This window comes from Oryctolagus cuniculus, chromosome 5 (assembly GCF_964237555.1).
Source record: "Oryctolagus cuniculus chromosome 5, mOryCun1.1, whole genome shotgun sequence".
Classification (NCBI taxonomy): Eukaryota; Metazoa; Chordata; class Mammalia; order Lagomorpha; family Leporidae; genus Oryctolagus; species Oryctolagus cuniculus.
The window spans coordinates 61,032,924-61,056,886 of record NC_091436.1 but is presented as its reverse complement, the minus strand read 5'-3'; the positions used below and the strand labels follow the sequence as shown (position 1 = coordinate 61,056,886).

General features: G+C 49.3%; 1 protein-coding gene across 3 annotated transcripts in view; it reads right to left on the bottom strand.

Moving 5' to 3' along the window:
* SLC22A16 (solute carrier family 22 member 16) overlaps positions 1–20,702 on the bottom strand; it is a 40,953-nt gene extending 20,251 nt beyond the window's left edge. Inside the window, exons 1-4 of one of the 3 annotated variants that reach the window (XM_002714913.5) lie at positions 20,151–20,702; positions 17,242–17,715; positions 11,603–11,720; positions 497–1,028 (exon numbers count right to left, since the gene is read on the bottom strand). In XM_002714913.5, coding sequence (XP_002714959.2) covers positions 497–1,028; positions 11,603–11,720; positions 17,242–17,715; positions 20,151–20,203 — 1,177 coding nt within the window. In that variant the 5' untranslated portion in view covers positions 20,204–20,702. Of the gene's footprint in view, positions 1–496; positions 1,029–11,602; positions 11,721–17,241; positions 17,716–18,235; positions 18,259–18,400; positions 18,543–20,150 lie in introns of those variants that run through there. The other 2 variants (XM_008263369.4, XM_051854418.2) reach the window with 2 other exon arrangements.
* Between the last annotated feature and the right edge of the window lie 3,261 nt (positions 20,703–23,963).

Sequence of the window (23,963 nt, the reverse complement as noted above, 5' to 3'; positions counted from 1 at the left end):
GTAAAGCTGGGGCTGGCGTTATGGCATAGTGGGTTAAAGCCCTGGCCTGAATCGCCAGCATCCCATATGGGTGCCGTTTTCTAGTCCCGGCTGCTCCTCCTCCAATCCAGCTCTACTATGGCCTGGGAAAGCAATGGAAGATGGCCCAAGTCCTTGGGCCCCTGCAACCACGTGGGAGACCTAGAGGAAGCTCCTGGCTCCTGGCTCCTGCCTTCGGATCGGTGCAGCTCTGGCCATTGCAGCCATCTGGGGAGTGAAGCAGCGGATGGAAGACCTCTCTCTCTGTCTCTACCTCTCTCTGTAACTCTTTCAAATAAATAAAATAAATCTTTAAATATATATATATATATATTTGGTAAAGCTAAAAGTTATCATAATAATATGGTTAATAGTAGTTAATATTAGAAAGACAATGCATCTCAGCACCAAAACTAAGTATAAAAACATATAGAAATTTCACTTCATTGTCACATTTAACTAGATTGCAACTACTTACCCACAAGGAAGAGGTTGATGTACACACTGTCTCCTGAATGAATAGGCTTCATGGACAAAGAATAGAATCCAAAACTCACTGTAAACCAAACAAGCCAAATAGTCAGTGTTCCTGATGTAACTTTCCAGCTATAGAACAGATCTAATATGTTGGGCTTCTTAGTGGCAGCGGATTTACTACCAACGGGCGCACTCAGATCCAGTGAGAGAACTTCACACAGGTCACAGCGGCTGGTGCCGTTCCAGTGGGCCATCACGTCAATGAGCTGCTGCGCTTCTTTGTATCTCCCCTCGGAGATGAGCCAGAAAGGCGACTCTGGGAGCACCCAGCAGTACAGGATAAAGGGAAAAGTCACTGAAGAGAGGATAACTTGATAAAGCCACCAGGTCTTGACAAAGTAGCCTGTAAAAGCCACCACTATCAGGCCAAACACAAAAAAGCTGTTCATGTTCATGGATGTCCACGTCCGAGATTTTCTGCCAACGAATTCCGTCACGTAGACAAACCCCACCACAAGATAGCCACTTGTAACCTGAAAGACAAGGAGGGGAGGGTTCGCGGTTACAGTCACATGGATGACAACCGAGGGGTCTGCGCTCTGCAATTCACACACAGGCCAGAGAGAGCTGGCCAAAGACTGCTCTCTGAAGCCCAAGTCTTATTTACCAAAGGGCACTCAACCCTATGGGTCCTTTTATCTTCCTGCACCCTCCCCACCCCAAATGGCAACAGATATGTAAATGTGTCATTTAAATGTTCCATTATAATGTGGATGTATTTCTCAGGTCCTTGTGAATGCAAATATCAAGGTATCTGCATAAAAGAGGTCTTATTATGAAATCCCAATGATTAAATGGGGACCAAAGAAGACCCAAGACGCCTGAATACTGAGAAGCCACACTGACCTCAGCTACAGAAAGATCAGAAAAACAAAGAGGGACGGCAGACGGAAACTTTCAGTGGAGAAGTGACAGAACAGAGCCCAGGTGGGACAGCAAGGAAAGAGGACAGACACACTGCCTTTGTCTGCCAGCCGCACCCTGCATCTACGCAGCTGGCTGTCAGTTGAGGGTCGCCATCTTCCCAAGTCAAGGTAGGAAGACGGTGCTGCCTGCCCTGCCACCGGCAGCTTTAACTGAGGGAGAGATCCACAGGCCCCCACTGACTTCAGCTCCGGCCTGGGGAGCTGCCTGGGGTCTGAGCAACTACTTGGCTCCCAAAGCACCAGTCTCAACTGGCTGTGCAGGGGGCACAGCTGATCTCTCTTCCACTGCTAACAGAAGCGACCAGAGACAGAGTCAAGGCAACTTAGAGGTCAGAGGGCAGACCCCCTGCATCCTGCAGCTGTGCAGTTTTGGCTTAAATCCCAGAGCTGCATTCACTCACGCTGTGTGATTTAGGGAGGTTCCCCTCAGCTTCTTGATGCTAGCACCATAGCAGCCCATTAAAATATCTGTACCCAACTGGAAAAAGTTCCCTTGACACCACCCAGCTCATGGTCCTGGGAGCTCTTGCATGCCACATGAGACCTGGGGGCAATTCCATCTCTGCCTTGCAGAACCAGGTCTGCTGATGTTGGCAATGCAATCTTTGGAGTAATTTGCATTCACTCAAAAGTATCTGCATCACTCTGCTGCAGGAAGGTGGTTACCACCATCCCCACCCTGGGAAATCTGACCCCACTGTATCCAGTAAAACCAGGACTGTAAGGATCAGTACTAATCTCCTCAAATCCACTGGAATCTAACTGGTAGGACCTAGGGAATTACCTACAGGTATTCCACCTCTCCAGAATCATACCTGCTGGGGCAAAATCTCCTGTATACCTTGTAGTCACGCTGTAGGACTGCAGCAGGGTTAAGCTCATATCCCCCCATCTTGGGACTAGGGCTTTTGGTGTTATAAGCCACAAGACCAGGTGGACTCTCCCAGCAGGACCTGGGGAAGGGCCGATCTACATCACAATCTGAGAGCCACAGCTATGGATGCCCCAGCATCGCTCAGGCTTGCTGGTGGGACAAGGGGACGGCCCCCTTTGTGTCTCTCAGCACCTGGAATGAGACCCAGGCTGTCAGAATCCCCAGTGTAACTGACATCACACACTTTGGGGACTGAAGGGACACACTTTAGGCGGCCCACATTCACATTCTGCCCCTACAAACTGCTGAAGACTGGACCACAGCATCACCTATAGACACAGCTGACACTGATTAAAGTCTTTCAAAAGAAATCACTCAGCGGTTACACTTCTTGGCTCACCTAGAACCAATGTCAAAGCAACAAGCCAGGGGACACCTTGAATTCCACCTAAACCATAAGCTCTTTTTCATTACAACTGACTCCATAAAGAAGGGACTATTATTACACCAGATGTGCAGACGTCTCTGTAAGGACATAGGAAACGTGAAGAGGCAAGGTAGCATGACACCTCCCAAAGAGCACAAGAGCTCTCCAGAACTTGATCCTGATCTGATGAAAATCTATGAAATGCCAGAAACACAACCAAAGTAATGATTGTAAGAAAACTCAGTATGATGCAAGAGACTAAAGCTTATAGAAATGAGGAGATTAGTGGGTGACATGAGTGAAAAATCCACTAAGGTGACAGAAATCATTAAGAATCAAACAGGGGTCAGTGTTGTGGCAAAACAGGTTAAGCTGTCTCCTGCAATACTAATATCCCATATGGGCAATGGTTTGAGTCTCAGCTGCTCCAATTCCCATCCAGCTCCCTACTAATGTGCCTAGGAAAACAGCAGAAAGTGGCCCAAGTGTCTGGGTCCCTGTATCTTCAATGAGAAACCCAGATGGAGTTCTGGGCTCCTGGTGTTGACCTGGGCCAGTTCCAACCATTATGGCCATTTGGGTAGTAAACCAGTGGGTGGATGATCTCCATATATTCCTCTCTCTCTCCCTCTTTCCCTCTCTCTCTAATTCTGCCTTTCAAATAAATACATAAATCTCCTGTTGGGGTCGAGCAGTGTCCGCCGCCGAAGGAACGACTCCAAGAGACACTCTCATGCAATCATCAAAGGGTTTATTCAGACCAGCATGCTGGGGCTCTCTGAACGCACAGGGACAGAGCAGCCCCGAGGAGTTGAGGGTCAGGGTTTTTATAGAGTTTTCAGAGACATTCTATACATCATGGTACCATTTAGCAAATCATCTTATCCAGTGGGAAATTCAAAGGACATCTCCTAGAATTGATTAGTGCATCCAGTGGCGGGAACGGACCTAGTAAAGGTGGTTGGATGGCTTTGGGGTTGATGCCTTTTGAATTGATTGGCCAAAGCATAGGGTCCGAACTGATGGGGTGTATGTGCCGAACTGCAGGGTCTCAGGTAGCTATCAATCACCTTATCTGCCCTGAGAAGACACCAGGAACTCTAGGTATCTCTCCGTTATCTGTTAATTGGCTGTTGCTAGGAGAGTTTATCACAAGGGGAGTTCATTTATTTAGTTTTACACAAGTAGCGGGTCAAGACATAGGTCACGTAGTTTCGGTTCCTTATCTGCACGGCTGCACCTGGAACACATAGTTTTGGCTTAGGTTTGTAATTTTAAGTTTTAGCCCTTCGCTCCAAAAAAAACACACACAAATTTTGGAGATGAAAACTTCAATCAATAAAAATGTGATTGAGAGCTTCACCTGAATAGATCAAGTCAAGGAAATAGATCAAGTCAAGGAAAATAGAATAGATCAAGTCAAGGAAAGAATTTCTGATATATACAGCACAAGATTTTTTAAATACCCCAATCAGACAAAAAGAAAAGAATTAAAAAGACTGAAGAAAATCTATATTGGCCGGCGCCATGGCTCAATAGGCTAATCCTCCACCTTGCGGCGCCGGCACACCGGATTCTAGTCCCGGTCGGGGCGCTGGATTCTGTCCTGGTTGCCCCTCTTCCAGGCCAGCTCTCTGCTGTGGCCAGGGAGTGCAGTGGAGGATGGCCCAAGTGCTTGGGCCCTGCACCCCATGGGAGACCAGGATAAGTACCTGGCTCCTGCCATCGGATCAGTGCAGTGCGCCGGCCGCAGCGCACCAGCCACGGCAGCCATTGGAGGGTGAACCACTGGCAAAGGAAGACCTTTCTGTCTCTCTCTCTCACTGTCCACTCTGCCTGTCAAAAAAATTAATTAATTTAAAAAAAAAAAAGAAAATCTATATGAAATCTGGGACACCATTAAGAAACCAAATATTGGCCGGCGCCGTGGCTCAATAGGCTAATCCTCCGCCTTGTGGCGCCGGCACACCGGGTTCTAGTCCCGGTTGGGGCGCTGGATTCTGTCCTGGTTGCCCCTCTTCCAGGCCAGCTCTCTGCTGTGGCCAGGGAGTGCAGTGGAGGATGGCCTGAGTGCTTGGGCCCTGCACCCCATGGGAGACCAGGAAAAGCACCTGGCTCCTGGCTTCGGATCAGCGTGATACACCGGCCGCAGTGCGCTGGCCGTGGCAGCCATTGGTGGCTGAACCAACGGCAAAGGAAGACCTTTCTCTTGGTCTCTCTCACTGTCCACTCTGCCTGTCAAAAAAAAAAAAAAAAAAAGAAAAAGAAACCAAATATTCCTATCACAGGGATTCCTGAAGAAGAAAAAGAAAAAGCACTGAGAACCTACTAAATGCAGTAAGAGTTGAAGGCTTCCCTGTGGGTGACCCCGTGAGGCTGCCTGCCTTGCCCTTGCAGGAGGCTGAGAGTGCATGGTGCGCCACGCCTCCTGGGAGGGACCCTGAAGCCTGGCTGCTGGCAGGTGGCGGGAGCCCTGGGGACACTTCCCCCCAGTCCCACCTTCTGCCAATCAGGTAAACTGCTCCCAGGTGTGGCCCAGGCCCACCTGGAAAGCTACCCTAGCTACATGACCTTCAAGCTGATTGGAGAGGCATTTTGGCGCCAGTGTCAGTTCTGTCCTATAGAGTTAGTGTTCCCTGAATTAGTTACGGCACTTCTGCCTGCCCTTTAAATGTGTACATGGTTGTGAATATAGATGGACATGTTCACCAAAGCCAGTCCCCGGTGCTTCTTGTGGAAGAACTCCATCGCCCTACTCTCCCCAATGGTCCGGCCTCACAGGGTGACTCTCTACTTCCCAAGTCTTGAAAGAAATATAGACATCCAGATACAAGAAGCTCAAAGGACCCGAAGCCGACTCACCCACAAAAATATTTTCTCTAAGGCATCTTGTATCCAAATTGTCAAAAGTTAAGGATAAGGAGAGATGCCTAAAGACTGTAACAGAAAAGCATCATGTTATATATAAATGAAAACCTGTTACACTAACATCAGACTTTTCAGAAGAAACCTTACAGGGCAGAATGTAGTGGGATGATATATTCAAGGTCTTAAAAGCAAAAAACCTTCCAACCATAAACATTATAGATGATAAAGCTATCCTTTAGAAGTGAAGGAGAAATAAGGTATTTCCTGGATAAGCAAAAGCCAAGAGAACACACACTAACACAAAACAAGCCTTACAAGGAATTCTGAAGGGAGCCCTACATCAGAAATAAACACGCAAACACATGACACTAACAAATTCACCAACAGAGCAGGGATAACCAGTAAGCAATCATCAAAATGACAGGTGTTACTTCTCATCTATCAATACTAACCTTGAAAACAAATGTATTACATTCCTCAGCCAAAAGACTTAAAGTGGCTGTTTATATTAAAAAAAAAAAAAAGACCCCCACCATATATAACCTACAGGAAACTTAAAGAAATAAAAATAAATGGAGGCCAAAAATGTATAGTAACTATAAGGAAAAAAAGAAAAACAGATTTGATTAAAACTTGCTTTGGGGAGGCAGAAATTTTTTAAAAATGACTCAGAGGACTTCATGAAAATTAAAACTTCTGTGCATCAAAATTTGAGGGAAAAGACAACCTCCAGAAAATATTTGTAAATCATATTTTTGGTCAGGGATCCTACAAAACTACCACAATTCAATAACAACAACAACAAAAAACTAAGCAAACCAATTCAAAAATGGGCAATGGACTTGATTTCCCTAAATAAGACACACAACCAGCCAATAAGCACAAAACACAGACGTGCAGCATCATTAACCTAGGGAAATGCAAATCAGAGCCGCGGTGAGCTGTCACCTCCTAGCCAGGAGGATGGCTGCTGTTCAGAACCGCAGCAGTGAGGACTGCTGGTAAGGACGGAGAGAGACTGGAACCCTGAGCACTGCTGCCGGGGTGCACAACGGGGCAACCTCTGTGGAAAACGAGATGACAAGTCCTCAGAAAATTTACAAAGAGGGTTACCACACGACGCAGTGATTCCACTTCTGGGTACACCCCAGAGAACTGACAGTGAAGTCTCCCAGAGGAGTGTGCACCGCCGTGTTCTTCCCAACAGCCACAATACATCAGGAACCCATAGTTAGCCGGCGGATGAACACAGGAGGAAAAGGTGGTAACTGCAAACAACGGGGTCTCGCTCGCCTTGAGAAGGAAGGGCATTTTGCAGGAACCTTGCGAATAGTAGGCTCAGTGAAATCAGTCACAAAAAGACAAATACTGTAGGATTCAACTTAAACTAGGTTCATAGGGTAGTCGGACTCAGAGTTACGAAGCAGAAGGGGGCTGCCAGGGCTGGAGGCACGTGGGGAGGGGTGAGAGGGGAGTTACTGTTAGTGGACACACGTTCAGCTTTGCAAGATAAAAGGAGTTCTGGAGGTGCTTGGGGGTCCAGGGTTATACAACACCAATGCACTCAGTATCACTGACTGCCCCTACAGACGGCGATGGCACGTTTTATGTTACATGTGTTTTACCAGAGTAAAAAAAAAAAAAAAGCTAGGAAAGAACTTTGTTTTGAAAATTTGCTTATCTTTAAAAAAATTTGGTTTATAATAATGTGATTCTTGGAACAAAGAATGAATCAAATGATGAACTTTGCGGGAGGGGATGTGAAGTATTGGAATGTGTCCTACAAAAATATTTCATATTTGCCTTTCATAAGATAAATCATAAAGTTAATTTTATAAAGTTAATCTGGAGCACCACTCATCTCCCCGGGGCCTTTCTTCATCCTCTGACACTCATCGCTCTCCTTTGAAGCTTCATCACATCACTGTCCTCACGATGTTAATGTTAAAAAGATTTATTTATTTATTTGAATGGCAGAGTTATAGAGAGGAGAGATAGAGAGAAAGATCTTCCATCTGCTGGATCCTTCCCCAGATGGTCACAATGGCCAGGACAGGGCCAGGCTGAAGCCAGGAGCCAGGAGTTTCATCCAAGTCTTCTACGTGGGGGCAGGGGCCCAAGTTCTTGGGTCATGTTCTGCTGCTTTCTCAGGCCATTAGCAGGGAGCTGGATCAGAGGTGGAGCAGCCGGGACACCATCCGGTCCCACATGGGATGCCAGAGTCCCAGGCTGTGGCTTTATCTGCCAGGCACCAGCCCCACTGACGTTAATTTCGTTGAAAAGTTCACTGGTCCACCTCTGCCAGAGCCCACGTGGTAGAGGGTTCTGGGGAGGCTTCAGGCAGGCAGGACTCACTCCTTTAAGGAGATGTTGTAGTCCCCCTCCTGTGTAAGATCTCCAATTCCACCTTGCATGGGAGAATCACCATGAGGCTGGACAGAGGGACACTCCCTCCACGGCCGAGGACTGACTCCAGCAGCAGGCGGAGAGGTGCTGGACATGGGCTGCTGGACTGGTGGTCAGATTCATATCTTTGTGACAACAGCCACTGAGCCCTGGGAATTGAAGATTTTCTCATTCAAACACCAGGGCAATTTAGAGGAGCTATGACTCCAATAATCGCCCATGGTCTAACGTCATCAGATTTATTCTGCCTCGCAAACTCAAAACAACGAGCCAATTCACAGCCAAACTGCAGCACCGGCCCGTGACCCACAGCAGCGTTACCCCTAAAGCAGCATGAGCTCTAGCAAACTTAACTACCTCAGCCTACAAAACAGACACTTCATTGGAGAATTAGTCGAGGTCTATCATCATTCTCACAATCCAGCTTCATCATTGCCCTATCACAAGCCAGCATACTCATTGCAGCTCTCTCCTCCCCTTACACACCAATCTCAACACAGCAAGGAAAACGGACAGGCCACACGCACAAGCTTGATCCTTGTGCATGAGCCTACTCAAGCACAAGCTAGATCCTGTTCACACGAGAGAACAATCCCTGCATAGCTCTTTCCCCAAATATGCCTGTCACTTACCTCTAAAATTATTCAGGGCCCATCTACTGGAAATATGGTTTAAAAGAAACATGGCAGCCTAGGAATGATATTGAACCCCAACCGACAGGAGCCCTCCACCCAAGAAGGCCCTTGGCAAGCATTAGCAGCTATTAGAGCACACAAGCGAGAGTGTGAAAACCTTCCATTCCTACAAATTGCCTGGTGAAACGGAGCTGTAACATTAGTCCCTGTCAAGTTGTTCAACTCTCCTTATTTCTCCCGAATGCAACCCACTTCCTGCTGGCTGCCGCTGTCATCGGATTCAGACAATCTGTACACAACTGCCTGAGCAATTCCAGAGGCTCCTGCAATCCACTTACATGCATCACCTCCATGGATAACGCTCTATTGCTCACATCTGCTTCCGACTCCAACTCCACACAGCAGCCAGAATGAGTACTGCACACCCAACCCTCCTCCCGAACCCCTTCGAGGCCTTGCATAGCCTGTAGGAGAAAGAGCCAAATCTTTTTTTTTTTTTTTAAGATTTATTTATTTATTTGAAAGTCAGAGTTTCACAGAGAGAGAAGAGTCAGAGAGGTCTTCCATCTGTTGGTTCAGTCCCCAGTTGGCCACAACAGCCAGAGCTGGAACAGCGCTGATCTGAAGCCAGGAGCCAGAAGCTTCCTCCAGGTCTCCCACTTGGGTGCAGGGGCCCAAGGACTTGGGCCATCTTCTACTGCTTTCCCAGGCCATAGCAGAGAGCTGGATCGGAAGTGGAGCAGCCAGGACTTGAACCAGCACCCATATGGGATACCAGCACTGCAGGCAGCAGCTTTACCTACTATGCCACATGGCTGGCCCAGAGCCAAATCTTTACCATCCTGCAAGGTCCTGCTACTGCCTGCCTCACACCATCCCCCCCACCCCACCCCAGCCTCCTCAAGAACCTCACCCCTGTCTATTCTCCAGCCTTCAATTCTCCTCCCAGGGCTTTCTCACCTGCTGCTACCACTGCTGCAATGTCCTATTCTCACACATCCCTCAGACTAACACGTCCCTGACCCTACCCTCCAGACTGCAGCGGGACCCCCTCTCATCATCACCATTGTATTTAGTTTTGAGAATGGCTGATCAGCACCCTGCCTTCCACTGCACTGCAGGGAAATGGAGACTGCTGGGTCTGGTTTACTCAGCTGGGCCTAGTTTACTCTGTCGGCAGCTCCACAGCTGTGTCCAGTGAATGAATCTGCATGACCTGCCGTGCTCAGACCTGCACCACAAACACAAAGCCCATGAGAACCAAAGCAAAGAGACCCTCAAAATGACGGCCAGAGTTCATGGGTGTATTTGCAGGTGCAGCCTCATTTTCTTGGTTTCATGACCCAATGCATGGTGTTTTGCAAGACTGAAACAAGTGTTTTCAGGATTATCCATTCAGTTTTCCAAGAGGACTGTCCCACTCGCTCAGCACCTGGGCCTCTGTGGAGCCACCACTCCCATGGGAAGGTCTGTCTCATCAAACAGCACTCAGGTTCCAGAGCTGTGTTCTCAGGGCAAACAGAATTCTGGTTGCCACCTTCTAGCTTAAAAACCCTTTGCATTCTTAAATATATGTATCGGTCTCTTTTCAAGGTGCAGTACCTCCCATTCTACTGTTTCTTATGCATCCTCCCAGCCCTTGGCTATGTGGATGGGTTCCAGCCATTGGTGAAGCCTCCACATGGACCCCTCCCCTTGTCCCCTGGGGGGTGGGGATGCAGGGCTTTGTGCTGAGATGAGCACCCTTGGCTCCCTCGGGACTCTCGGATCATCAGTCCTGCTGCAAGGCGCTCTGCGCCTGCCCTGCTCTGCCCCAGATGGAAACTGCACTCTGCCAGGTGTGCCCAGTGAAGTCCCACCCAGCCTCGCTGCTGCTGCTGTTCTGGAGTCGGGAGACCTGTCTGGATGCCTCACAGCCTCACAGAGCGTGGACACACGAGTCCTGGCTTGCCAGGAATCCCTGCTGTCACAGCTGCCGTGGTGAGGCACGGACACCCCAAGCCGGTGCAACCCTGCAGGTGTTCACCTTTCATCTGGCAGAGTCCTGACAACAACCAGGGAAACAGGCACTTTTTCCTGTGGTTAACGGATTAGACATGGAGGCTCCAAGTGGATAACGTGTTTGCTCCAGGTCGGCTAACAAGCCAACAGATGACTAAGGTGTTGTTCAAACTCCACACCCTTACTGCCGACTCCCCTGCTCCTCTCAGGCAGAGGTCTCACACACACCTCACAAAAGACTTTAACCAACTGGCGCCGTGGCTCACTAGTCTAATCCTCCACCTGCAGCACCGGCACCCCGGGTTCTAGTCCCACTTGGGGCGATGGATTCTGTCCCGGTTGCTCCTCTTCCAGTCCAGCTCTCTGCTGTGGCCCGGGAAGGCAGTGGAGGATGGCCCAAGTGCTTGGGCCCTGCACCCACATGGGAGACCAGAAAGAGGCACCTGGCTCCTGGCTTCGGATCAGTGCAACGCCAGCTGTAGTGGCCATTTGGGGGGTGAACCAATGGAAGGAAGACCTTTCTCTCTGTCTCTCTCTCTAACTCTGCCTGTAAAAAAAAAAAAAAAAAAAAAAAGACTGTAGCCATACACCTCAGCTGTCTGCTTGGTTCAGGGATACAGCCCCCAACTACACCAATGTAATTGCTCTGAAATTAAAAAAAAAAAAAATGCCCTGGAGTCCTTCCTGGGATGTGTGTCACATTCCAGGCTTGAGGCCAACACACAGTTTTTGCCTGGTCAGCAACGTGTTTCCAGGTTAGTGAGTTCTACTCTAAACATAAGGCGTTAATGCTCCACAAACTGACTTCTGCTGCGCCGTGAGCAAAGACTTGTCCTCGATCGCCCTCACTAGATTCTAACAAGCTTTGGAAATACCGCAGCACAATCACAGAGGGAAAGGCAGAACTCACCATGGCCAGAAAAAAGCGTGCAATCATGAAGATGTAGTAGTCAAAGGTAAATGTGGACAGGATTCCAAACAGAAAGATGCCGGTGCTCGTGAACCACAAGACCACTTGTCTTCCCTTCCTGAAAAACAAGAATCACACAGCACAGGAGAAGGTTTGCTTGAAACTGTTGCCACGGTAGTTCTTGTTCCTGAGAGGGGAAATGTTGCCGACATTTTTAATAGCCAGTGCATACGACTGCTGTTACTCATTCACTGCTTTTGGGCAAATCATGAGTGGACACAACTCCTTTCAGAGACCAGCCTTTCCTGGAGAGGCTCTGAGCTAAGCTGCTGGCACACAGACGTGACCATCCGGGTCACCCTCATCGGTTGGCTGGGATGCAGGGCACAGCAGGGAGACGGCATCCTTTCCCTCCAGGGCATGGGCGCTCTGACCTGCTGGGTCGTCTTCCCCGCCAGGCTGGCTCTCTGTCCACCAAGGTTCCCGCAGCTCTGCTACGTCCTTCTAAACCCCGGGGAGCTACCTTCTGCTCCTATATCAGGTGCATACTTGCTCTACATTTTCATCACTGAGAGAGGCATTTCTTTGTCTAAATACAAACAATAATCCTGACAGATTTAGAAAACTGTCATATTATTCAATGATATTGGATCGATCATATTATTGGATACAAGATCCCAGCTTTTGAGGTATTCAATTTGGTGGCTTTTCGAGTATCAGAAAATCGGGCAACCATCTTCACTCTAATTGCAGGACACAGTCATCACCGGAAAAGGAATGCTGAACCTGGGGCCATCACTCCCTGTTCTCTGCTCCCTCCAGTCCCCGTTAACCATCAACCTACTTTGTCTCTACAGATGTGCCTGTTCTGCACAGTGTATTCAAATGGAATCAAACAATGTGTGGCTGACTTCTTACAGATTTATTCATTCATCTGAAAGGCAGAGGGAGAGAGAGAAAGAGAGAGAGAGAGAGAGAGGAGAGACACAGAGAACTGATGTCTTCCATATGCTGGTTCACTCCCCAGTTGTCTTCAACAGCCAGGGCCAAACCAGGCTGAGGGCAGGAGCTAGAAACTCTATCTAGGCCTCTCACATGGGTGGCAAGAACTCAAGTACTTGAGCCATTTCCTCCTGCCTCCCAGGAGCATTGGCAGGAAGCTGGACTGGAAGCAGGAGCAGGACTCAGTCCTAAGCACTCTGATATGGGATACAGGTGTCCCTAGTGGCTGCTTAACCTGCTGCACCACAGCACCCACCTCGGCGTCTGCCTTGTTGACATGACCATCCTCTTGGGCTGTGAAGAGGTCTCTCACTGTGGATCTGACTTCCGTTTTTCTGATAACTAAGGATACTGGGCATAATTTCACGTGTGTATTACGCATTTCTATTTATTCTTTAGTGAAATATCTGTCCCTGTCCTTTGTCCACTTTTATATTAGTCTATTTGGTTTTCTTAACATTGAGTTTTAGGAGTTGTTTACATATTCTGGATGGTAGACTCTCACCAGATGTGTGACTTACAAATATTTTTCTCCATGCTGTTCATCTCTGATTAGTTTGAAGGCAAAAAGAACAGACTGGAGCCCAACAACAGAGGTACTTGTGGAGCAGAGCACGTGCAAGCGGAGGAAACGCATCTTCTTCACACCCACATACGCGGGTAGGGATTGTTGCCTGTCCCGGTGGCTGTTCCCCACCTCATCTGGGCCATCTAAAGTGATTTCTCCCTGTCACTCACGATCGTCTCCCTGCCATGGCGGCTTCACTCTTGGCCAGTGAGCGCCTTCTCGTGCCAAGAACAGAGACCGACAGAGACAGCTCCCTGCTCTGCTGCGTTCAGCCTTCTCTTCCCCTCCACCTCTCTGCAGACCCCAGCCTCTTCCTCTGCAAACGCCCTTTTGTGACCTTCACCTTGGATCGTGCCTCTCTGTGTGTTCTCTGTGGTCTGGATCTACCCAACGCTTTTTCTTTCCCTCCGCTCTGATTCCTTCCTTTCAGTTGAAGTCTTCCCCCACCAGAGAAAAGAACCTTCTCTTGACCCCGTGGCTCCTCTGGCTGCCCTGCGTTTCCTCCCATGACAGACCAATCAAAGGGAACATCCACTTCCTCCCTCCCGGCTCACTGCCTCAGCCGGGTGCAAGCAACTCTTCTAAGATCGCTCTGCAGTCACCAAGGGGCTCTCAAGCTGCCCTACGCTTGCAGAACGTCACCTTCTCCTGGTTCTGCTCATGGCTGCCTTGATGCTGGCCTCTCCCAGCATCCTCCACGGCACACGCCACCCTGCTCATGGCATCTGGCTCCCAGAGCCAAGCGGGGAACTCAGTGCAGGCAAGAGTCCAATAACTGAGTGATCAGCACCATCCCCCAGGGTCTGCATCACCAGGAAGAGGGAATCGGAAGCTGACCGTGGCTACTGAACCCACATACTTCAAAGTGGAACGTGATATCACAACCAGCAGGCAGATGCCTGTGCAGGAAGCTGAATTTTAAAGGCTCATCAGGAGCCAGTTCCTGCTGCAGTTCCCCAGGCTGGGTCACTAACGCCCCACTCACCTTCTGGCCTTAGCTGTTCCTCCCCACTTCAATGTCTTACAGAGCTGCCATTTTTCATTGCTGCTGTGTTGCTGGGATTAATTTGGAATATATTTTCTCTTTTTTGTCCTGAATCCAAGGACAGTACAAACTGAAAATATTCAAATATGCTTCTCTGTTCTAAAGATGCTCTCTCCCTAGTATTTCCTGAATTGGATCACAACAGCAACTGGCATGCAGGCTCCCAAGTGTTAACACAGTCCCCCTGCAGACGCCCTCCCTCTGCATGTCCATCACCCGGTTCCATTAGTTTGGAAATGCCTCCCAAATGTCTCCAGCCGCACCCTGCTTTTCAACCTCTTATTCAGTCCTTCACCATTTCTTACATTCTTCACACTCATCTTCCTAAGCTCACACCCACACGGCTCCCACACTCCCTAGGAAGAAAGCAGCCTCCAGCCAGTTCCTCCTTCCATCCTACTCTCCTGCTGCACTGACTTCCCACAGTTCCCTGCTCGTGCCAAGTTCTCTCACAGCACAAAGAGCTGCTCCCTCCCCTTGTGAAGGCTTCTCCAGCTGACAGCTTCTAATGAGCCTTTGCAGCCAGGTTAGCGCACAGGCGTGGGGCCTAGGGGTAGACATCCGTGTCCTCTATCAGTGTCCCTGGGGTCAACGCCCACCTCCAGCTCCTGATCCCACCTTCCTGCTAATGCAAACCCTGGGACACAGCGGCAGTGACTCAAGTTACTGGAATGCTGTCACCCATGTGGGAGACCTGGATTGGGTCCCCGGCTTGAGCCTTGGCCCAGACCCAGCTGTTGTGGGCATTTAGGGAGTGGCCCAGCAGATAGGAACACATGCACTCTCTCTCTCTCAAATAAATAAAATTTGTCAAAAATAAGATGAAACTCAGATCAAATGCAAAATGTTTCCTGGCCATCCCTCGGTGTCTCATGGCAGAAATTAAAGAGAGACTACACCGGCTGGGCTCAACTCCCACTCCACCCCTTCCTCCCCAAGTGAGCTTCCTATGCTTCCTTTTCTTCATCAGTACAAAAAGGCCCAGTAATGCCTACCTCACAGACTTCATTAAGTAGTTAAATGAGAGGACACACAAACTATGGCACATAGTGCCTGGTGCATAGTGAATTGTGAATAAATGGGAGTGATCATTATTTTAAAAGCATTGGCCACATTTCATTGAAATTACCTGTTCAAAAATCTATATCCTCCATCTTAGCTTAAGAATGGGGCCAGATTTTATTTATAAAATAAAATACTATAGCATACACACAATTATGCATAAAATGTGTACAGGTTAGAGAACAATAAATAAACCTCTGTAAATCACAGCCCAAGAGATCACCGCGCGCCACCTCCTTGCTGGTATTTGCAGCTCCCTTTGTCATTACAAACCCTTGACCCCATTCTAGAAGGAATCATTATCCTAACTTTAGCGATAATCAATTACTTGCTTTTTTTCCCCCATTTTACCACTTTTATAAGCAATCCTAGACTACAAAAGATAAGTAATATACCTTATTGCTTATAAACATTAAGTTAGCTCTGCTATATGATTTTAAACTTTCAACACCAGAACAGAATTGTGTTACTCTATGATTCACTACTCTTTTAAAAGATTTATTTATTTATTTATTTGAAAGGCAGAGTTACAGAGAAAGGAAGCAAAAAAGAGAGAGAGACCACTACCTTCCATCTACTGGTTCACTCCCCCAGTGACGGCAACAGCCAGGCCGAAGCCAGGAGCCAAGAGCTTCTTCCAGATCTTCCACATGGGTAGCAGGGGCCCAAACACTTGGGCCATTTTCCACTACTATCCTGGGCCATTAGCAGGGAACTATATTGGAAGTGGAGCAGGCGGGACAGGAATTGCCAACCATATGGGATGCTGTCGTCACAGGCAATGACTTTACCTGCTCTGCCACAATGCCAGGCCCCACCTGCTGCTTTCACTCAACATCATGTTTAGGAAATTCACCCATGTTGTCCTGCAGCTCATTATTTTCACGGGCACACATTCTACTGCAAGAATACACGACGACTCACACATCTACAGTATGGTGGAAGGGTGTGTGAGTGTCCCCACATCATTGCCAGCATTTATTGTTTTTTGACTTTTGGATGATAGTGATTCTAACAGAGATAAGGTAAAACCTCATTGCGGTTTTGATTTACATTTCCCTGAAGTGGTGTTGGGATTCAATCCCACACACTCCGATATGGGATGCAGGAGTCCCACATGGTGGCTTACTCCACTGCACCGCAACACCTGCCCCTGGTCTGTTTCGCTGATGGTGTTCTCACCAACTTCCGGCTGAAATGGAATCCCCAGTGCAAGTCTTGAGAGGTGAGGCCTTCGGGGGCCATGAAGTCAAGGGTGGAATTAGCACCCTTGTGAAAGGGCTCAGGGTTGCAGAGACTGCTCTGCCGCCTTCCACCCCAACTCCCACAGGAGGATGCTGCAGGCACCCCCCTCCCAGGGACACAAAAACAAGACACCACCTTGGAACAGAGAGCAGCCCTCAGCAGCCTCCACTCCTTCTGCAACCTTGATCTTGGACTGCTCAGCCTCCAGAACTTGGAGAAAGGAATTTCTAGTGTTTGTACATCGCCCAGTGTGTGGTGTTGTTTTAGAAGCACAAGACAGGTGGCAGATTAAATCCACAATTTCGTAATGACTGCTTAGGACCAGGTCACCCCTCTTAAACAGGCAGTCTATTTAAGGGGAAAAAAGAATTCAGAGTCAAAAGCAGTATCTACTGAATAGTTACAGGCACAGGACAATTTCTTCCTAAGCGACACTTACAGTGATGATACTACTTCCATTACCAGCTTCTAACTAAAGAGCCTGAAACACAGACAAGTTAGGGGATTTCCACAGCTAATAAGTGGCAGAACCAGGATTTGAACCCAGGCAGACTATTTTCAGGGCCCGCCCTAAGTATTGGGTCAACAAATAGGTAGGTATTTATGGGAGGCACAGAAATGACTGAGTTCTGGATGTCACTTCCTGCCTGCTAAGTAAACTGGATAGGAAAATGACCCCTACACACTAATGGAAGAATCCCAAATATTTCATCTTACTTGTCAGAAAAGTAGCCAAAGATGATCGCCCCCAGCAGGACTCCAAACATAAAAATGGGCTGGATCAGCTTTGCAAACAATTTCTGGTCACAGATCAGATTCCATTTGGTCACCACGGTGCTTTTCCATTGCCTTTGGTCATATACGTAGCCGTCCGAGCAAGGAAAGTGAGGCTCACTGCCGCTGTTTGCTGCATGTAATGGGCTGTCCCTGCGCACTCTACCGCACCGGGAGAGGTCCCAGACCTCACCGTTCTGCAGCTCTGCTGTGATGTGCTCTTTATGGTCCGGGGACATCAGGGCCCACACATCCTCCAGCTTCGCGACAGAGGTATTGTGGACAACAAACTTACTCACGTTGCCTGGGGGCTTGCAGGCATGCTCGGGAGCAACTACCAAAATCATGGAACCCATGTAATGGATACCACAAGACATGTTCTGGAAGGCACATATAAAATAGATGAACACCTGGAACCTGCAAAGAGAAGAAAAGCTGGTTATTCTACCTGTATTATAGGCTAAAAAAAAGAACATAAGCAAATACCAAGGGTCCCCATGTGTTTGCCCTAGCATATATAAACAGATGGGCAAACACAGAAATAATCATAAATATGTTTGTAACTTCCGGTACATGCATGAACCACATAGCTGCATCTACTGTCAGGACTGAGAGGCAGTGACATCCCAACAGTAAAAAGCACAACCCTTGCCCATAACTTGGTTTCTAAGTACCAATCTCCACCAAAAGGAGCCAGAAGAAAATGGCTCATTTTAAGAGGACAGGGAGAATGTAAGAGAAGACTGCCGAATCTAATAGTAGCAGAAAGTAAGGAAGTGTCCGAAAAACAAAAGGATGAAAGTGTGGCAAAGGACACAGGAGCCAGCCTCCAACAGCCCCCAAATGCCAAAGCCAAACTAATTTGAGCAACAATGTAAATAGCATAGTATTACCCACACAGTCCCCAAAAGTATAACATAAATACATGAAGCCGTACAATGATGGCTAAATTTATGTGTCCATGTGAGCAGGTTAAGGGAGGCCAGAAGCTCAGCGCTTCAATCAGCAGACTGAGTAGGGCAGATCATCCTCTCCCGTGGGAGTGGGCATCAGCCCATCCCTGAGAGCCACAACAGAACAAAAAGACTGAGGAAGGGCAAACCTGCTCGCCCTGCTGAAGCTAAGACATCATCTTCCCAGGCACCAGCACTCCTACGTCAGGTTTGTACCATGAGCCCGCCTGTTCTCAGCCCCTGGTCTTTGGACTGGACCACACCACTGGCACTCCTGGCTCTCAACCTTGCAAACCATTGATCATGGGACACGTGGCTTCTATAGCAATGTGAGCAATCTCTCTCTCTCTCTCTCTCTCTCTCTCTCTCACACACACACACACACACACACACACAGACATCCATGCTTATGAGTTCTATATCTGTGCATTCAAAGATCGAAAATATACCCCCTCCCAAATTGTGTCTGGACTGAGTATGTGCAGACTTTTTGTCTTGTCATTATTCCCTAAGCACCACCGCAGGACACCTAGCAGCACGGCACTGACACTGTCTCAGGCATAATGATTAATCCAGTCCCGATTAAAGTGCATGGGCAGCTTACAGGCAAACTCGCCATTTTAGATCAACTTGAGCACTCACAGATCCCAGTGTCCAAGGAGGTCCCGAAACCAATCCCACTAATAAAATTACATTAATAGTACAACTACCAAAGCTAGTCTCCAAGGTGTGGTATTAGTACCATCTCCCCAGAGCTGTGAGGTAGGTGACTGTGTGTGGCGTTCTCATAATAAACGTTTCTACTACCATACTGTAAACTCCTGTGTACTATCATCACCCCTCGTTTACAGTAAATAAAATGCTCATGACCATTTAGCTAACAGGGGCAGAGCCAAGACAGGAGCTCAGACATCCAGCCTCATGGCTCATCTTGAACCCCTGAGCTCTTCTGTTTCCAAAGCACATAGTGAGACAGTGCAGACAGGGCCTGGCCCAGCCTTGTTTGTTCCCTGTGCTCAGCAGAGCAGGATGGGAGAACCCACAAGCCAATGGACAGCCACCGGCTCTGACAATGCCTGGCTGCGACTGGATCTGTGCCCTCGACAGAGAAGCCCTGACTTCTCATCTGCGAAACGGGACACACAGCCGACCTCGCAGGGCCACAGCGACGACTGAGCGCACCCAGCACCAGCGCCTGCGGCCTCCCCCTCGGCGCTCTGCTCCACACTTCCTGTCCCCACACGGAGAATCACCTCCACGCGAGAGCCGCCTTCCCCTCCAACCTCAACCTATCACCTACCCACAAGGCCCGGCAGAGGACAAGACAGGAATCTGTGCTGCCAATACGTGTTTTCCCCTAATCAGGTTAGCAACTGAAAGCAGGTGTGCACAGGGAATCCACTTGGGTTCCCTTTGGGTTCCACACCGCAGTAGCTCTGCGTCCTGAACCCACCAGCCTCGGTTTCCTAACCACTGGAACAGGGATCCGAACACCTCCCTTGCTCACCCACGTCAGGCGTCAAGTCAAGAACTGCAAAAGCACCCAGAAGTCACCAGGTTTTCATAAAGAGCAACCAATGGCACCAACGGTCGGGGGGGGCGGTTCAGAAGGGGCAGGCGATGCTCTACCCAAAGCCCTGGCCATGGAGGTCCAGGCTCCGGCTCCTGCAGACTGCGCGCCGAGGGGCCCGCTCGCCTGTGCCTCTGGGCTCTGCTGGCTTCGGGAAGGTCCCGCCGCGGGGGGCCGGCCGGGCGGGTGCGGGTCGGGGCATCGCTGGGGAAGGAGAGGGAGTGGAGGTGTCGTCGGATCCCGAGCGCGGCGCAGGAACTGCACTGCAACGCAAAGCGGCGCTGTCCAGCGGCGCCCACACCCGCCTGGCTGCCCCCCCGGAGGCCTACCTGCCGAAGTGCCCCACGTGGTCGAAAATCAGCTCCACGCCCGGGTACTTCATGGTGCTGTCGCGCCGACCCGCCTCGGAGCGCCCGCCTTCTGCGGGCCCGCGCGTTAAGGGCTCGCGACTCGGGCGTGACGGGCTCTTCGCAGGCACCCGCACCTCAGGGTTCTCGGAACCGCCGCGGCTTCTCGGTGCGTGTGGTCCCTGGAGTCCGCCCGGCCCAACCGCCCTGCCTCAGACCGCGCCGCGGCACGTGGAGCTCGGTGGCCCGCGTGGGGCCAGGCGTCGGCGTTCCGGGCCGCGCATCCCCGTGGGCCCGGGCTCGAACACAGCCAGCCCGGGCAGGGCCCACCTTCCTTCGGGAAGGCCCGGGCAGTGACCTGGCGAGAAGACGGCCCGCGGCTGGCCCGCAGAGGCCGAGCGGACGCGTTGGTCCCCGCCCCGACCGCAGGGAGGACGCCCTCTCCAGTCCTCTGGCGGCGCCTGCCCCATGGCTGCCCGGGCGTCCCCCCTCTGGGGCTGCGGGGTCGCCGGCTGCAGGCTCTTGACCCTTCAGGCCCTGGTTGGTTAAGCACCTGGCTTTGGGGCCTTATTTAATGACTTTCTTGTTCTGGCCACTAGGTGGCACCTATTCTATAGAAAATTTGGAAAAAATTACTTCAGGAATGAAAAGTGTAAAATCTTTCTCAATAATAGTTCTTTTTGGTTTTGTAACCATGTCAACTTTGAGGAACTTAAAACTGCAACATCCATGCAATGTATGTTAGCACCAAGTGTAACATTTTGATCCAACCTATAGATCAAGAAATATTGGACTATTACAAGAGAATGTACTACGATACTTGAAAAAGTCCAGGGGAAAATGGAATAGAAAGCATGAGTTCATTTGGGTAAAAATTTGAGGAGTGAGTGTTTGATCTAGCAGATAAGATGTCCCTGTCCCATAGCGAAGTCCTTGGGTTTGATCCCCAGCTCTGGTGTCTAATTCCAGTGCTAATACACACCCTGACAGGCAGCAAGTGATGGCCCAAGTAAATGGGTTCATGACACCCACATGGAATACACTGATTGAGTTACAGGCTCCTGGCTTCTATCCCTAGCTCAGACCCAGTCGTTGTGCACATTTGAGGGAATGAACCAGCAGATTGGAGCTCTTTCTGTGTGTCTATTTCTCACTCAAATAATTCTCACTCAAATAAATCAATTTAAATGTTTTGTTTTGTTTTGTTTTGTTTTGTTTGGACAGGCAGAGTTAGACAGTGAGAGAGAGACAGAGAGACAGAGAGAAAGGACTTCTTTCCATTGGTTCACCCCCCAAATGGCCGCTACGGCTGGCGCGCTGCGCTGATCCAAAGCCTGGAGCCAGGTGCTTCCGCCTGGTCTCCCATGCAGGTGCAGGGCCCAAGCACTTGGGCCATCCTCCACTGCCTTCCCGGGCCACAGCAGAGAGCTGGACTGGAAGAGGAGCAACTGGGACAGAATCCAGTGCCCCGACTGGGACTAGAACCCAGGGTGCCAGCGGTGCAGGCAGAGGATTAGCCTAGTGAGCCGCAGCGCCAGCCAATTTAAATGTTTTTAAAAATTTGAAATATATGCATAGTTTGTTCATGATGTGCATTTTCCACATATTATCAAAAATTATTTTGCACCTACATTTTTGGCAAGAAAATTAGTGCATACATTTAAATCCATTTTTCCATAAACTTTTTGACATATCCTTCAATAGGTGAGACATTTTAGGTTCCACGCTGGAAAAATACAAGACTGGAAGACTTCCAGAATTGTTAAAATCATCGCCATCGAAACATTACCTAGCAGTATGAAAATTAACTTTCTGGTTCAATATTTTCTATTTCATGAGGTAGAGTTACAGAGAAAAGAAGAGACAGAGAGAGAGGTCTTCCATCTTCCAAATGGCTGCAACAGCCGGAGCTGAGCTGATCCGAAGCCAGGAGCTGGGAGCCTCTTCCACGTCTCCCACACAGGTGCAGGGGCCCAAGGACTTGAGCCATCCTGGGCTCCTTTCCCAGATCATAAGCAGAGAGCTGGATCAGAAGAGGAGCAGCCAGGACTTGAACTGGTACCTATATGGGATGCCCGCACCACAGTGCTGGCCCCAAATCTATTCATTTCTAAACAAAGGATGCAGAGGCCCAAGCATTGCAATCCCCGAGAGAATAGACATACCCATGGCTGGGCTCAGGAGCCATGCTTCTGAACTCAGATCCTGACCATCGGCCCCAGAAAGGAAACTGAGTTGACTAGGAGAATGTAGGGAGCAGATGTCCCCTCCACCACGGATACCAGGGCAGGAGAGAGGGCCAAAAAGCCAGCTCCACTCAGAGGCCCTGGGAGGTCCCATCCTCCCCCACAGGACCGGAAAGACACAAGGAACCAAGCAAGAACAGCCTCTACCCAAGTAGGCAAGAAAACACCTATGACCACAGGGTATCCTACCTTAAGCACCAGGGGATTGCAGAGGTAGAGAAGAAATTGCAGACAATGTAACTCCCGGCAGGCCCCAGGGCAAAGGGAGAGGTGGGGATGGAGGAGTAGGCAGGAGGAGCTTGTGCTCTGGGAGGCGGTGGAAAGACCAGGAGGACACCTTAGAGTATTTCCGCGGAAGCACAGTCCCTGGGAGCCCAGGAACAAAGACTGCACCGGCAGCCACAACTGCCTCGCACACGCAGGTCTTTGCACGCTGGAAAAGGAAAGATGCAGGGCCCAGAAGAAGTTCATGGAAAACTATGAAAAATTACCCACGAACTTCAACATTTGCTCCAAATTAATCTTATAACTCTGTTTTGAGTTATCAAAGCACGTGCATTTGTACGCTGCAAGTTAACACTATGAATTTAAAGGTTGTTGTGATAAACCAAAGTTGACTTTTTCCTGCTTTTTTTTTTTTAATAAATCCGTATCTTCTGGGGGTGGGCTTTGTGGCACCAGGAGTTAAGTCCCAGCTTGCAAAGTGTGCATCCCATATCACAGTGCTGGTCCTGGCTGCTCAGCTTCTGATCTAGATCCCTGCCAGTGCACTTGAGAGACCAGGATGGAAGTCCCAGCTCCCAGTTTCTGCCTGGCCCAGCCCTAGCTATTGTCACTCCTTTTCTCTGTCTCTCTCTGTCCTTCAAATACAATGAATAAATATGTAAAAGAAGGGATGTCTCCCAGACTTGAACATGTTCGTGTGAAATGGGTACCGTTCCCTCCTGTAGGAAGTTTGACAGGCACAGCTGGGATTCAGTTTCCATTCCTTCCACCCAGAGAGCTCACCGTGGAAACAACACATGGAGTGTTCAGTACAGTGTAGCTGTGAACAACGTCCCTTCCAGACATAACCCCGGACAACACTTGGACTCCCGGTTGTCATCGTGTCTCTGGCTCTGCTGGGGACATGGCACTCTTCACTCTCTGGTTGGTGGTAGGTTTCCAGGGAGCTTTGCTAAGCACCTGGGGTCTTATAGATTCTGTCCACAGAGCCTTAAAAAAAAAAAAGCAGGAACTTTAAGTCTAGTATATTTAGAATTTACTATCTCAGAAAATATACAGCCCAAGTGATTCCTAAGAATTGTAGAGGGGTGAGTGTTTGATCTAGTAGTTAAGACACTGGTTAAGATGCCACCATTGGGGCCAGTGCTGTGGCCTAACAGGTAAAGCCACCGCCTGCAATGCCAGCATCCCATAAGAGTACTGGTTCTAGTCCCTGCTGCTCTTCTTCTGATTCAGCTCTCTGTTATGGCCTGGGAAAGCAGTGGAAGATGGCCCAAGTCCTTGGGCCCCTGCACCCGCATGGAAGACCCAGAAGATGCTCCTG